Source organism: Melospiza melodia, chromosome 22 (genome assembly GCF_035770615.1).
Source record: "Melospiza melodia melodia isolate bMelMel2 chromosome 22, bMelMel2.pri, whole genome shotgun sequence".
Taxonomy (NCBI): domain Eukaryota; kingdom Metazoa; phylum Chordata; class Aves; order Passeriformes; family Passerellidae; genus Melospiza; species Melospiza melodia.
Window position 1 is genome coordinate 8100712 of NC_086215.1, and position 13030 is coordinate 8113741.

The window sequence follows — 13030 nt, forward strand, 5'->3', positions numbered from 1 at the left end:
ATGGACTTCTGGAGCTGCAGGACCGTGAACAGAGCAAGTGAGTGTGTAAATTACCAGAAGCAGCCGTGAATGAAAATAGAAGTACTTTCTATGGGTTTTACCAAACCCTCAGTGAAAGCTCTTTACCACATTTTAGTCTGTCACTTCCTGGGCTGTGGAGCCCTTTCAGGGGATATGCTGAAGTGCTGGCAGGACTCACTGACTAAACAAAAAGGGTTCTGTAAGACCTTGAATCCGTACTTTAAATTTGTTCTAAGACATCTTGATCTTTTCTTCACACTTGAATCTTATTTAAACCCCCCTTATCTTACTTACTCCTGTGATTACCAGTTTAACTGCCCTATTTTTAAATCTGGGTTATTAATTAAAAGTGATTCCTCCTTGGAGCTCAGATATTCATCAAGTCTGTGATTACACTTGAATAGAAAATTTTTGTGTGCTTTGTTATCACCAAGAGCCAAAGCAACACTGTGAACTCCTGAATATCCCTGCCAGGAGCAAAGAACTGGCAGCAGGGACAAAAATCCTTGAGCTGTGCAAGAGTCCAACTGCCCAGTGCTGGCTTTTATCACATGCTGGACAAGGATCACGTGGAGAGGCGGGGAGTCAGCGCTGCAGAGCCCAGGTGGCACCGTGCTGCTGGATCTGGGAGCTCCTGCCCCATGGCATCCGTGACCCAGCAGCAGATCCAGCAGGTAAGGAGCTGCTCTGCAGGGAGGGAGCGTGCCCAGAGTGCAGGCAGTGTGTGAGACAGAGTCACTGCTGGCTAACCTGGCAGCAGGTCTAGCCAAAATCTGCTTTGCAAACACTTTATATTCTCCTCGCTTCTATTTTAGCTTCTACATTAATTTTAGTGCGTGAGTGTCGTGGCTACAGATTCTTCTGGGGGCAGCTTGTCCCACAGAGCTCTTGGAAGGATTTCTCCTGTGCCCCTTCTGTCTGTGTTGCTCAGCTCTCATCCCTGAACTCGAAATCTTCCTGGCAAAGGATAATCTCCAGGGTATTCTATATAAAGAAACAGAGTTCTCTGCCAGCAGAGTTCATTTTGTATTGTGTAGTGAACTGTGAGAAATCACCCAGGGATTTTTTTTTTCCTTAGAGAGAACAAAGCTTTCCAGCTTGTAAAGGAATCTCGTTCTGATTTGGCACACAGGCATGACTGCCCTGTTTGTGTTAGTGGGCCTGGTAGTTTAACAGCTGCTGGTTACAGGCATTAGATAAGATATCCTTGAGCCACAAAAGGCTCCTCTAGTGACGAGATCTTCTCTGTTTTGTGTAGACTGAGAGATTGAAATAGATTGTCCTTAACTGTTTGGAATTCCAGCCTCTTAATTAATCGTTTGCAAGAGAAACCCCTACTGAAATTAAAAATTAAGAACATGCTGCCTTGCAGCAGAGCTGGAGCTGGGATGCTTTTCACCCTCTAAAGGGCCAGAACTGCTTTCCCTTGCTTTGTGCTGCTTCCCCCGAGGACTCTGGGGAAGAGCAGTCACCCCTTCTCTTCCAGTTCCACAAGGATGGTTTCCTTGTCCTGGAGCAGTTTTTCAGCGCAGAGGAGTGTGACAGCATGAGGAGGCAGATCCAGGGAATCGTGGAGGAGATGGAGGTGCCCCCTCACTGCCGCACCGCCTTCTCCACCCGGGAGGAGGAGCAGCTCCAGGAGCAGGTACCGACACGGGCTGGGAAAAGGCAAAATGCTCAGCAGGGTTCTCTCTGGGGGAACATGACTCTTCCTTCTAACTGAACACAACTCCGGGAGAGGAATTTGCTCTCCAGCTTTCTGCAAATGTTTGCAGGGGTCTTATCAAGAGTCTTATCAATGTGTGGCTCTGCTGTGCTTTCAACCCCCGGTAGCCACAAGCAGCTCTCACAGATCACTTTGTACATGTTCTGCAGACAGAAAACTGGTTATTGTCCAGGCAGCTAGCAAAAGAAAAGTGGGGTTAGCCTCTCAAAGGCATGCAGTTTTGTGGAAAGCCTTTTTCTGAGTGATTTTTCACTGTGTTTTGTTTATGCTGCATCTTGGTGGGAAAAAGATGCAGGTGAGTGTTAATGCTTTGATTGAAAGTTCATTTATGTTTTTACAAGGGTGCTGTCTTTACTGGGCTCTTATCCCTGCAGGGCAGCTCGGATTATTTCCTAACCAGTGGAGACAAGATTAGATTCTTCTTTGAGAAAGGGGTTTTGGATGAGAAAGGTAAGCCCTGCAATGAGTTAGCTACACAGAGGGGATGGAAAAACTATGAGAGATCAGGGGCCAGTTTCCAGGTCAAGGAACGTTTCCTGATTTTTAGACAACGTTAAATTATGGTTTTCTTTTGTAGGTAACTTTCTAATTCCAAAGGAGAAGTCTGTCAGCAAGATTGGCCATGGTATGTTTAAAGGATGAGTTTGGAGAGGGATGGACTGAAGACATGTGGTTTTCAGAAATGAGGATTTCTCCAGACCTACTCACTGTACAAAACTGTCTCTGCAGTTCTCCCCATGCTGCCCCTTGCTCTCTGATCTCAGAGGACTGGATCTTCTGTTCCAGTCCTTTTCAAAAACCCCTTCTCAGAGGTTTTTCAGTGATGAATAGCTCAGAGTCACTGACATGAGAAAGTTTGGACTTCAGCCCTTGGCTCATTTATGTAACAGGTTTGTTCTAAAAATTTACCACCTGAGACTGGTGACATTCAGTACAGACCAAACTCTCTCCTATGACCTGTGCCATGCTGGGTTGCTGATATTGAAGCTGCCCTCCCTCCTGTGGTGTCACCAACAGCTTTTCTTTACCCTTACTGGTCTGTTTGACCTATTTATTCTCTCCCAGTTTCTGGATTAGCATTTTGATCCCTTTTGTTTTCCAGCAATACATGGAAAATGAGAGCATGATTCCCTGTGCCTGCAAACATGAACTTTGCTCAGACTAAACTTCACTACAGTTGGAAATTCAGTGCTAAGAGTTCTTTTTCTTTGGTTTTCTCAGAAAAAACCCTCTCCTCTTCCCAGGCCTGCTGCCATTCAGTCACACTTCAGCTTTTCCTCAGGGGAAGTGAAAACAACTGTAGGTTCCTGCTGACCCAGCAACTTCACAATTCAAAAACCTACTGTAGTATTATTTCCTGTAATTACTCATTTTGGTCAAGTCTCATCCCTTGCCTGAGAGCAGCTCCTGCTGGACCTGAGCATGTGTCCTCATGGCAAATCTGATCAGGATGAGCTGGAGGCACAACTCTGAGTCTTTGCTTTGTGGATTTGTCAGAGCTGGGTTGCAGCAAGAGTCTGCACAAACACTCTGCCCTGCAGGCTTGGACTCTCTGAAGGGCAGCAAAGATGAGTTCTAGCTCCTTTTTGCAGTACTTCACTTTTCTGGTAGGTCTTAAGAGGTGTGTTTTTAAAGGATGAATTCATCCATATGCCTCAGGGTCGTGTGTAATGGTTGTCACTTGTGTAATATTATATTGAATCACATAATATTCCATTTTGTTCACTGTGTTGTACACTGGCTTTTATGTGTGTGCAGTTTGTGGCCAGGGAATGATTTATGGTCTTTAATGATGATTGTATGACCTGTAAGTGTCCTATCACCTTAGGTGTGATAAATCACATTTATTCATCTTGGGAGGGATCAAAGTTTCTGGCTGCAATTTATCCTCCTTGGCTGTGGTGTCTGCAGCTCCTCACTGAGAGCTGTTCCCTTCTCTTTCTGAAATCTTGTCTGAGCTTTTTCTTTCCCCTTAGCTCTACATGCTTATGATCCTGTCTTCAAGCAAATCACCCACTCCCCCAAGGTGCAGGTGAGCTGTTATTGCTTCCTAGAATGCCTTGAGGAAAAAAAAAAAATAAATTGCAGAGTAGTTAATTTTTTGTTTTCTACACTCCCGGGGGAGTAATTTTGTCAGTGAAAGGAAATTTAAATATCTCCAAAGAATAATGCTAAATAGTGCACAGAGAACATAAATCTTGGAAAATTTTCTTGCAGGAACTGGGAAGAAAACTAGGCCTTGAGAGACCAGTAGTTGTGCAGAGCATGTATATCTTCAAGGTACAGTAATTCAAGTTGTCTTGTCACTCAAGAAATAAGACCCTGTTAAGTGAGAAGCTGTGAAATTCTTCACACATCACTTTTTTTTTTTTCTTTGCAGCAACCTGGCATTGGTGGTGAAGGTGAGATTTGTGTTATCTCTATATCACACTGCAGATAATGCTCCTTTAGGAAAGGAATATTATCAGGGAAAAGGCTCAGGATCAAACTTAAACCTGAGTTTGGCAATCCAACCCTTCTTAAAATAATCTTTGAAATCCACATTTTTTCTGAAAAGTTTCTACATCATATGCAGCTTGAACAAAGAGCTGTTTTTACATTTGCAGCAGTCTTAAAAGGTGGGATTTTTATGTAAGATTTAATGTGTGTGATAGATGGGTGGGCAGGGGAGGGCTCTGGGTCAGGAGATGCAACCCTGAAGTCCTTCTAGAGGAACTGAATCCCATTAAAGACCCCAATGACAGTCTCTTCTTGCAGTGACACCACACCAGGATGCCACCTTCCTGCACACTGAGCCCCTGGGCAGGATCCTGGGGTTCTGGATTGCCCTGGAAGATGCCACACAGGAGAATGGCTGCTTGTGGTTCATCCCTGGCTCTCACACCAGTAAGAGCATGTGCCTGACCACTGCTGGTCACCAGCACAGTTCTGCTTTTCCCCTCTTTTAGAGCACACAGGGCAGCTTTGAACTTCTGCTCACCCAAACATTCACTCAGTGAGTGTAATCATAATGCTCTTCAGATTTTAAGCTATTAATTCCTCAAATCCTGGAGTCAGCTGTACTCATACCATGGTTTATGATCCTATAGAAAGCACAAATGGACCAAAGGTTGGTTTTGCATAAGTGTGTGACTATTTGTGTTCCTAAGGGTCTGTTGCAATGCACAGAAGGGGCCAAAAAGGCAAACAAAAGGCAGTTGTTTTCTCTGTTTCTGCCACAAAAAATTCCTAACCTCTAAAAAGGAAAATCCTAATTCTCGAATTAATGAAAAAGACCCTACCCAAATTACTAAGGAAAGTGTGAATATAGTAATAATAAAGTTCCTATCATTTCCAGGAGAAATCACTGATATTGTTCCTTTGCTGTGCAGAATGTAGCCAGGTGTTTCATTTTTGTGTGTTTGCCTTTTCTGTGGATTTGCAGATGGGATTAGCAGGAGGATGGTCCGTGCAGCTTCAGGTGCCTCAACGTGTGTGGAGTTTGTAGGCTCAGAGCCAGCCTATGATGACAAACAGTTCCTACCTCTGCCCATAAGGAAAGGTACAAACAGCCCCAAATTCACAGCTCAACAAAACACAGGGGAGCTAAAATCATATTTTAATCATATTCCCTCCCACTGGAAAGCCAGAGCTCGTCTTTTGGAAAACAGCAGTCCAGGTGATTGTTCCCCACAGGTGGGCTCATCCTCATCCATGGGGAGGTTGTCCATAAGAGTGAACTCAACAGCTCCGAGTCCTCTCGCCACGTGTTCACCTTCCACGTGATGGAAGCCAAGGGCACCACCTGGAGCAAGGAGAACTGGTAAGGTTGTGATCCTCACCAGTGGCTGAGGAAACTGAAGCCTTTCCAGTGCTACAGTTGGATAACTGTTGGGGGTCTTGCCTGTACAGTTTGTGCCTCAGCTGGTGTTGATTTCGTACCTGCAGAACTGGAATAGCCTCTGAAGTTTTGCTTTTTCCTCTTCTTTGCTCCCTAGGCTCCAGCCAACTCCTGAACTGCCTTTTCCTTCTCTCTACACTTGAAGTTAGTGACTGGCTTGTGGAGTCAATAGCTGATCAATATTCCTGATTGTTCATTCACGGTCTCTGTAAGAACAACCTTCACTAGATCAGCTCTCAATGTAAATTTATCCTCCTCCTCAAAACCAGGACCATTATCACATCCCAAAACTGCACAGACAGAAGCTTCTACTGCAGCAGGAGCCCTGCCAGTGTGAGAGTGGTCACCCAGTTCTTTTGGTAAGGAAACACCTTCAGTCTTGAGAACAAACCAGTTAAGACCATTGCACCTTGACTGGGACCACTTACCAAGTATTTCTCCTTGCAGATACTCAGTGTTTTCTTGTGTTTAAGAGCTTAAGTGCATTTCTTGGCTGGTTGACTCCAGCAATGCAGGTGAACATGTTGTGGGGAGAAGTTTGATTTTCAGCCCTAGTTATGTCTTATTGTTGGAATGGCAATGATTTAAAACAATTTTGTTGTGGGTGAAATGAAGCAAGAGGTCTGCTTTTTATAGTCAGTCTTCTTAATTATCCTGGCAGACAGTAGCTAAGTGTTTTATCTCTGAGTGTGATTAAAAATACAACAATTTTTAAAGATTCATGTTGAAATGATGGAAACAAAGAACCTCAATCAAACTCTTTACACTTAAATAAAAAGATAGAAATTCTTCTTTTCATCTCCATCATCTTTTCTTTGAGGAAGACGCAGTGTCTCCTTCTTCCAAGAGACAGGGACAGTGCTAAATTGTCTGGTGAGCAGCTGGAACTCTCAATATGCACAAAAATAATCTCTATCCCCAAAACCTCACCAAACCCAAACCAACTTATAGCAAGGAATGTTTGGACAGGCAAGCTACATCCCAGTCTGTACCTGAACTGAACAGAAGCTGTGTAGGTGTGATTTCACCAGCACTGGTGCAGTGGCAACCCTGAGCCAGGAGCCCAGTGTCACCAGTGCAGGAATTATATCAGAGAAACCCTAAGGCTGCTGAGGGTAGAGTGGACCCAAATCTTATTGACTCATCCCTTTCAAAAGGAAATTGGGGAGCTGGGTCATGGCAACAGCAGGAACACTGAATGCAAAGTTTCTGCATTCAGAACTACCTTTCCTACAGTTTGTTTGAAAGTTGGAAGCAGGGTGGAAGGAAAGTAAATTTCTCTACCTCTGGTGCAATTTATGACATCAGTGGTGAAGGCTGTGGCTTGTGACAGAAGCGACTCAAGTTTTGTTTGTGTCTTTCCATGAGAGGAGTTAATAATTTAGAATTCTGCTGAGGAGGGATAATTTGTCCTGACTTGCACCACTACCTGCAGTCTGCAATACCATCTACTTCAAGTGCATAAATAAAATAAAAAAATCTGGATTGATTGGCAGGATTTCCTGCTAAATGTGAAGGAAACAGCCCCAGCAGTTACTGAGTTGAGTTTCCTACAGAGTATCTGACAATTTACTGTGTTAGTAACCAGCTCTGGCACCCTCAGGAAAAGCAGCAGCAAATCCCAGGAGCCCTTCCCAGGCAGGAGGATGAATTGGGCAATGCTGCTTCTCAGCTATTCCAGTCCTGGCTTGTTGCAGGGACACAGAATGTTGGATTCTGGAGCCAATTCTGCTGACTCAGGCACTGGTTTCACTCCTCCCCATGTCTTATGCTCCCTCCCAACATCTCAGAGAGCTACAGGCCTGCAGGACAATGTTGTGAAAGGTACCTTGGACTTCCCCCAGACTGTTCCCAAAAGTGAATTAAAAAAGGGTCAGAAGTGAACTTCATGATGCAAACTAGAAGCCTGGAATGACAAACTCCTGCTTGGACACATCCCTGGAGACAGGAAGGACACTTGGGTTTTGTTCTAATGGACACAGGGCAAACCAGTGAGAAGAGAATGTTGATACAGAAAGATTTCATACATAGAAATGAAGTGGGGTGTTTTTTGGCCACAAAACAGTAGCTATAATTCTAATTAAATGGATGAAATTCAGTAGCTTTAGTCAATTTGTTGATAGAAGTATTTTATACATTATTTGATTAAACATCTGGCAGAAAAAATGGAAGAGTAGGAAAGTGTAATAGTAGAAAATTTTATTGACTTCAACAGATTTTCTGCTTTCAGGATTAAGGTGTAATTAGTTGTAGCTGTGACTTTGCTTAATTTCCCCCCTCCCCCCATATTCATTCCTAATTAATTTGGAGATTAAATCTTGAGAAAGATAAAACATTTTTCTTGCTGAAGCAAACTTCAGGGCTAAAGATTCACTGTTCTTATTAGTGTGGTCTGGAATGAGCAGTGTCTGACATCCCCAAACCTTCAACCTGGATAACTCAGCTGTGGCAGGTGCTGGTTTTGGAGTTGTTTGTGCATCATGGTGTGGTTTTGGCTCTTGCTGATGAGGACTGGACATAACTGGACACTTGTACCTGATTCCTGTGCCCCCCCTTGTTATCAAACATGCTTTACATCGTGCTTATACAGAAATGAGAGTTCACACATCAAATACAAGACACAGGACTCAGTACAGAAAACAAGGTACAGTACAGAGGTAGTAACATCAGAGAGACCTGCTTGTTTATTTTGTCCTCTCTAATTGACTTACCTCTTCTTCCTCTGCTTCCCTTGGGTACCCAGAAGAAACTTAAACTGGATTATTAAACACAAGTGCTGTTTTTATCAGTCATGTTTGTGGCTGTTAGAACATAATCTGTCTATTTTCCATGGGTAAAAACAAGACTAAATCAAAACCTTTATTTTAAATAAGTCTTTTTCATTTCTGTTGTCAGCAATTTTCTCTGCTGTACCAAAACATCATCTTTGAGCTTCCATTAAAGTGCATTTTCTAGTACCTTTCTCTAGGAAGGGAGAAAACTGTGCCTGGAAGTGCTTCTATGCCATGAGCATGATCTGGAGGTAGAGAGGCAACAGCAGATTATCAATCTGAGTAGTGTAAGCTTCCAAAAGAGAAACCAAACTCACAGATGCCAGAATCCAGGCATAGCTGGAGTTGAGATTCACACTGCTGTCAAAGATCAGAATGAGAGCCACAGCAATGATCTGGGCAAAAATAGCTGTCATTGTCCCTTCAAAGGTCTTCTTTGTTCCTGGCCATTTGATTTCCCCCATTGTACTGCCAAAAACAGAGGCAATGGTGTCTCCTACCCCCACTGCCAACACCCCAGAGTAGGGGACCAGTGCTCCTGCCCCAGGCAAGGTGCCTTTAGGAGCACAAGATCTGGGAAACAACCACACTGGGAGGGACATGCCAAGGAGGAGATAAATATGAGTCAAGATTAGAGGTCCACTGTCTCTTTCATCCAAGAAGAGAGAGAGCAAATGCCTCAGTGTTTGTCCAAAAGGTTTGATCCTGAAGTACCGCACGTACTCTAAGAAGACAAACACTGCCAGACACAGCACTGCAGCAACGTAGAGGAGCTGGCGGTCATAAATGAGGCCAGGGACATAAGTGGCTACAACAATGAAGTGGAAATATTTCCTGGTTATGGTTGAGGCCTGGTGTTTTTTAGATTCAGATGATCTCTTGGCGTTCTGGTAGAAAACCACCCCACATGCTGAGGCAGCCAAGCAAGTCCAATACACAAGGAGGTAAAGTCTTGTCTGTGTCTGAAACAGAAACTGGAGCAGCCAGAACAAAGGGTTCCTCTGGATCAGTCGGTACAGCCAAGGCATGATGACCCCCAAGCCTAACACTGCTGTCATCATGTGGAAAAACATGGAGGAGATCCATGTGCCCGAATCCATGAAAGTGAAGAGCACAGTGAAAAAAAGACCCAGAAGAACAACTCCAACAACTGCTACCAGGAGGAAGAAGTCAACGGGATCCCCTCTACCCTCAACTACATTTAGTGAGCGTTTAATGAGCTGATTGAGAACAAAACTCACACCTCCAAGAACCAGCAGCGCTTCCCCGGGCGTGAAACACCGAGGCAACAAGTACAGCAAGATCATACTGAGGTAGACAAAAATGAGCAGCACTTCCAGAACCTCTATCACCTCTGAGACAGTCAAGGAATGTTTCATGGTGTAGATAATGACGCTGCCAGCAACACCAGTCAGGATGCAGGTGTTGGTTGGCACGGGTTTGGTGATGCCCACCGCCAGGACGGAGAGGAAGAGCGCCAGCAGCATTCCCGTGGAGGCCACCACGACGCCGAAGCGCTCGAAGTACACGATGCCGGCGGCCCTGCACCTCTCCTTCATCACCACCCCCAGCAGGGGGATGACCATGCTGGCGGGCAGGAGGCCGCTGTTGGCCGCCCCTCGGAACTGGAACACGGCTCCCCCCTGCTGCAGCAGCCGGTCCCACTTGAACTGGGCGTAGAAGGCCTGCAGGGCCAGCGCCAGGGCGCACCACGAGAAGCGGTCCCAGACCACGGCGTGCACCGACAGCACCACCCCCAACACCAGCAGGGACTCCACCAGCACGGCCTTGTCCTGCATGGTGCCAGCCCAGCCTGCCTCCGCTTGCAGAATCTCAGCAGGCCCGATGAGCTCAGTTGGCCATTAGGAAGAATTCCTTAGGAAGAATCCCCTTCTGTGCTACTGCAATTGCTATGAAAAAAAAACAACAAAATAAGTAATTAAAGCAACTACTTGGACACCTAAGAATTCCTTAGGAAGAATCCCCTTCTGTGCTACTGCAATTGCTATGAAAAAAACCCCAACAAAATAAGTAATTAAAGCAACTACTTGGACACCTGAAGTGTTTGCACAGCTGTCACAGACATATTTTATGTAAAATCCTTTTGCTAGGATCCTTTTTGTCCTGAGAAGCTGAGAGGCCTCAGAAACGAAATTATATATTATTATATATTATAATACATAATTATTATATATAATAATTGTATTATTATATAAATATATAATATAAATATAATAACAAAAATATAACATAATATAACATAATATAACATAACATAATATAACATAATATAACATAACAATATAATATAACATAACAATATAACATAATATAACACTATATTATATATAGTATATGACATTGTCATAATTTATATATTTTCTACAATTTATATCATAATTATATAATTATATTTAATCATAGATATTCTATAACATATTATATACTATATATTATAAAATATATAATATTGCAATTACATTTATATAATTTTAATATAATCTATATATAATGATAATGATATAATTATATGTTATAATATCTATTATAATTATTTGATGATATTATAATATGTTATTATATATTATATAATAATTATCTGCCACTGTGGAATGCAACAGGTGCATGTTTGATTGGTCTTATGGTTGTTTTTAATCACAGTCCAGCTGTCTTGGACACTCTGGTCACTCACAAGATTTTATTATCATTCCTTTCCTTTCTATCCCTTGCTTGCTTTCTGATGAAATCCTTCCTTCTATTCTTTTAGTAGAGTTTTAGTATATAATATGTATCATAAAATACTAAATCAGCCTTCTGAAATATGGAGTCAAGATTCTTGTCTCTGCCCTCATCCTGGGACCCCTGCAAACACCACCACACACAGCTGTTTGGTTCTTGAAGTCAATTTAAACTGATAGTTGTGTGCCAATTGCTAATGTCAAAACATAGATGATTAAAAAAACCCAAAACTGAGGTGAGTGGATCATGCACTTCACCTTCTCTGAGTGATGGCTCACAGCTCACTGACAGCTGCCCTGCAAACCAAACTTTCCTTTAAACTTTTGGACTGGAAGATAAGCAGTTGAGATAATCAGCAACAAGCACATTTACTTTGTTAGGTTAAATCTCATCTTCTTCACAGAATTGTGGGCATTGACAACATTGTGCAATTCCCACCAGCATTTATTGCTTTCTGGTAACCTTCATTTTTCTATGGATACAGAATTTCATAATCAGCCATATGTAAACCTCTGCCATTACACTGGCACCTCTTCTGGGGTTTTTGAAGGTCTCAGGTTGTTTATTTCTGTTGGAAATATTATGGTTGATCCAGCTGTGAAACAGGGACTTTATCTTTTCTGGCCCACCCTTAAGCTGATTAGCAGCAAAGTCTTACTAAATTCTGCTCCTCAAGTCTCATTGCCAATCCAGCTCCCTCATGGAAGGCCAGAAGTTTATTTAAGGTTCTCTTTTGGGTTTTCAGCCAGTTGAATGGTGACACCAGATTATAAAGCTGACAAAGTGACAGCAATATTACTGAGGAACTATTACAGTTTTTACTGTCAAACATCCTTAGACACTGTGTCTGCAGTGTTTAGATATTTATGACTTTCTACTGAAAACTTAATTATTGATAGATTGCTTTTTGGCATCCTTATTCATATAGCCTGAAATACTTGATTGCCAAACAGCTTCATTACATGCACTGTTGCTACACAGCTCCTTCAGGCCAAATGTAATCTTTTGTCATTGCAATTAATTTTTAAACAGGAGAAGAATTAATCATACAGTCAATAAACAGAACTGGTCTGGGCAATATCTGCCTCCAACTCCCTGCTGTTTCTGAGAACTGGCGAGGGGTAAGCCTAAGGCTTATTTGAGAAAAAGCAGAGTAAATACCGACTGCCAAGCAGGGACCGAGTCCTCCTACTCAGTCTGGCCACCTTAGGATTGCCCCGCAGCTCCGCTATCAATGGCACGGACACTTCCCTGCCAGGCTGGCAGAATTTCACTCTGCCTGAGGCGGTGCTGCAGGAGCTCTGAGTGTTTACACCTGACAATCTGCAACGCGATGTATTTCACTGCTGAGTTATTACGTTTTCTTGTGCCTGCCGCAATCCCCTCCTCCGCACCTCCTTTCGGGTAATGTGGGGCTCCTCGGCCCCGCCGCTCTCAGCAGCGAACGGGACCCGCACCGAGCGTTTGCTGCCCGGCTCGGGCTCCGCACCCCGGCTGCTCAGGGCAGGGAAGCTTCCCACTGACGTGCTGCCAAACATCCGGCAGCCCTGGCCTCGCTGCAGCCCCTGCCTGCTCCCTCTCCTCCCCAAGCCCTCGCAGCGCTGTGGACGCCCCTCAAACCGCGGGCTGCCCGCGCCCTGTCCTTCTACGCTGCTCGCCGCCGCCTCCTGTCCCCCTCAGCCGTGACACCCACAGCCCAGCCTCCGCTACTGGGAACGCCATCTGCCGCGGGCGGTGCCGGAGGCGCTCCCGGGCGATTCCCGGTTCCAGCGCGAAGCTGCGGCCCCGCCCCGGAGCCCAACGCGCACCCACCTCGCAGGACGCCGCCATCTTGCCGCGCCGCCTGTCACATGACCAAGATGTGAGGGCGTGTCGGGGGCGTGGCTTGTACGG

At 44.3% G+C, this 13030-nt stretch overlaps 2 protein-coding genes across 4 annotated transcripts; one reads left to right on the top strand and one right to left on the bottom strand.

The window, feature by feature from the left end:
* The first annotated feature begins 543 nt into the window (after positions 1-543).
* PHYHD1 (phytanoyl-CoA dioxygenase domain containing 1) lies at positions 544-6419 on the top strand. Of its 2 annotated transcripts, XM_063175081.1 has the most exons (11): positions 544-695; positions 1508-1666; positions 2122-2197; positions 2325-2372; positions 3724-3779; positions 3965-4027; positions 4128-4149; positions 4505-4633; positions 5172-5288; positions 5423-5549; positions 5725-6419. In XM_063175081.1, the coding sequence occupies exons 1-11, from the start codon at positions 573-575 to the stop codon at positions 5768-5770; spliced, it is 966 nt and encodes a 321-aa protein (XP_063031151.1). In that variant the 5' UTR covers positions 544-572; the 3' UTR covers positions 5771-6419. The 2 variants fall into 2 exon arrangements, with proteins under 2 accessions (XP_063031151.1, XP_063031152.1); XM_063175082.1 differs by lacking the exon at positions 2325-2372.
* Positions 6420-7809: 1390 nt separating this feature from the next.
* DOLK (dolichol kinase) lies at positions 7810-13014 on the bottom strand. Of its 2 annotated transcripts, none has more exons than XM_063175079.1 (2): positions 12950-13014; positions 7810-10308 (listed from the first exon to the last, which is right to left on the bottom strand). In XM_063175079.1, the coding sequence occupies exon 2, from the start codon at positions 10195-10197 to the stop codon at positions 8626-8628; it is 1572 nt and encodes a 523-aa protein (XP_063031149.1). In that variant the 5' UTR covers positions 10198-10308; positions 12950-13014; the 3' UTR covers positions 7810-8625. The 2 variants fall into 2 exon arrangements, with proteins under 2 accessions (XP_063031149.1, XP_063031150.1); XM_063175080.1 differs by lacking the exon at positions 12950-13014 and adding an exon at positions 12496-12525.
* Positions 13015-13030: the final 16 nt, after the last annotated feature.

Bases quoted from the DNA above. Each gene is read 5' to 3' on its own strand.
- DOLK (XM_063175079.1), bottom strand. From the start codon at position 10,197: ATGCAGGACAAGGCCGTGCTGGTGGAGTCCCTGCTGGTGTTGGGGGTG.
- PHYHD1 (XM_063175081.1), top strand. From the start codon at position 573: ATGCTGGACAAGGATCACGTGGAGAGGCGGGGAGTCAGCGCTGCAGAG. The intron at 2,198-2,324 runs GTAAGCCCTGCA...TTTCTTTTGTAG, and splicing joins AGGGGTTTTGGATGAGAAAG to GTAACTTTCTAATTCCAAAG. The intron at 3,780-3,964 runs GTGAGCTGTTAT...ATTTTCTTGCAG, and splicing joins CCCACTCCCCCAAGGTGCAG to GAACTGGGAAGAAAACTAGG.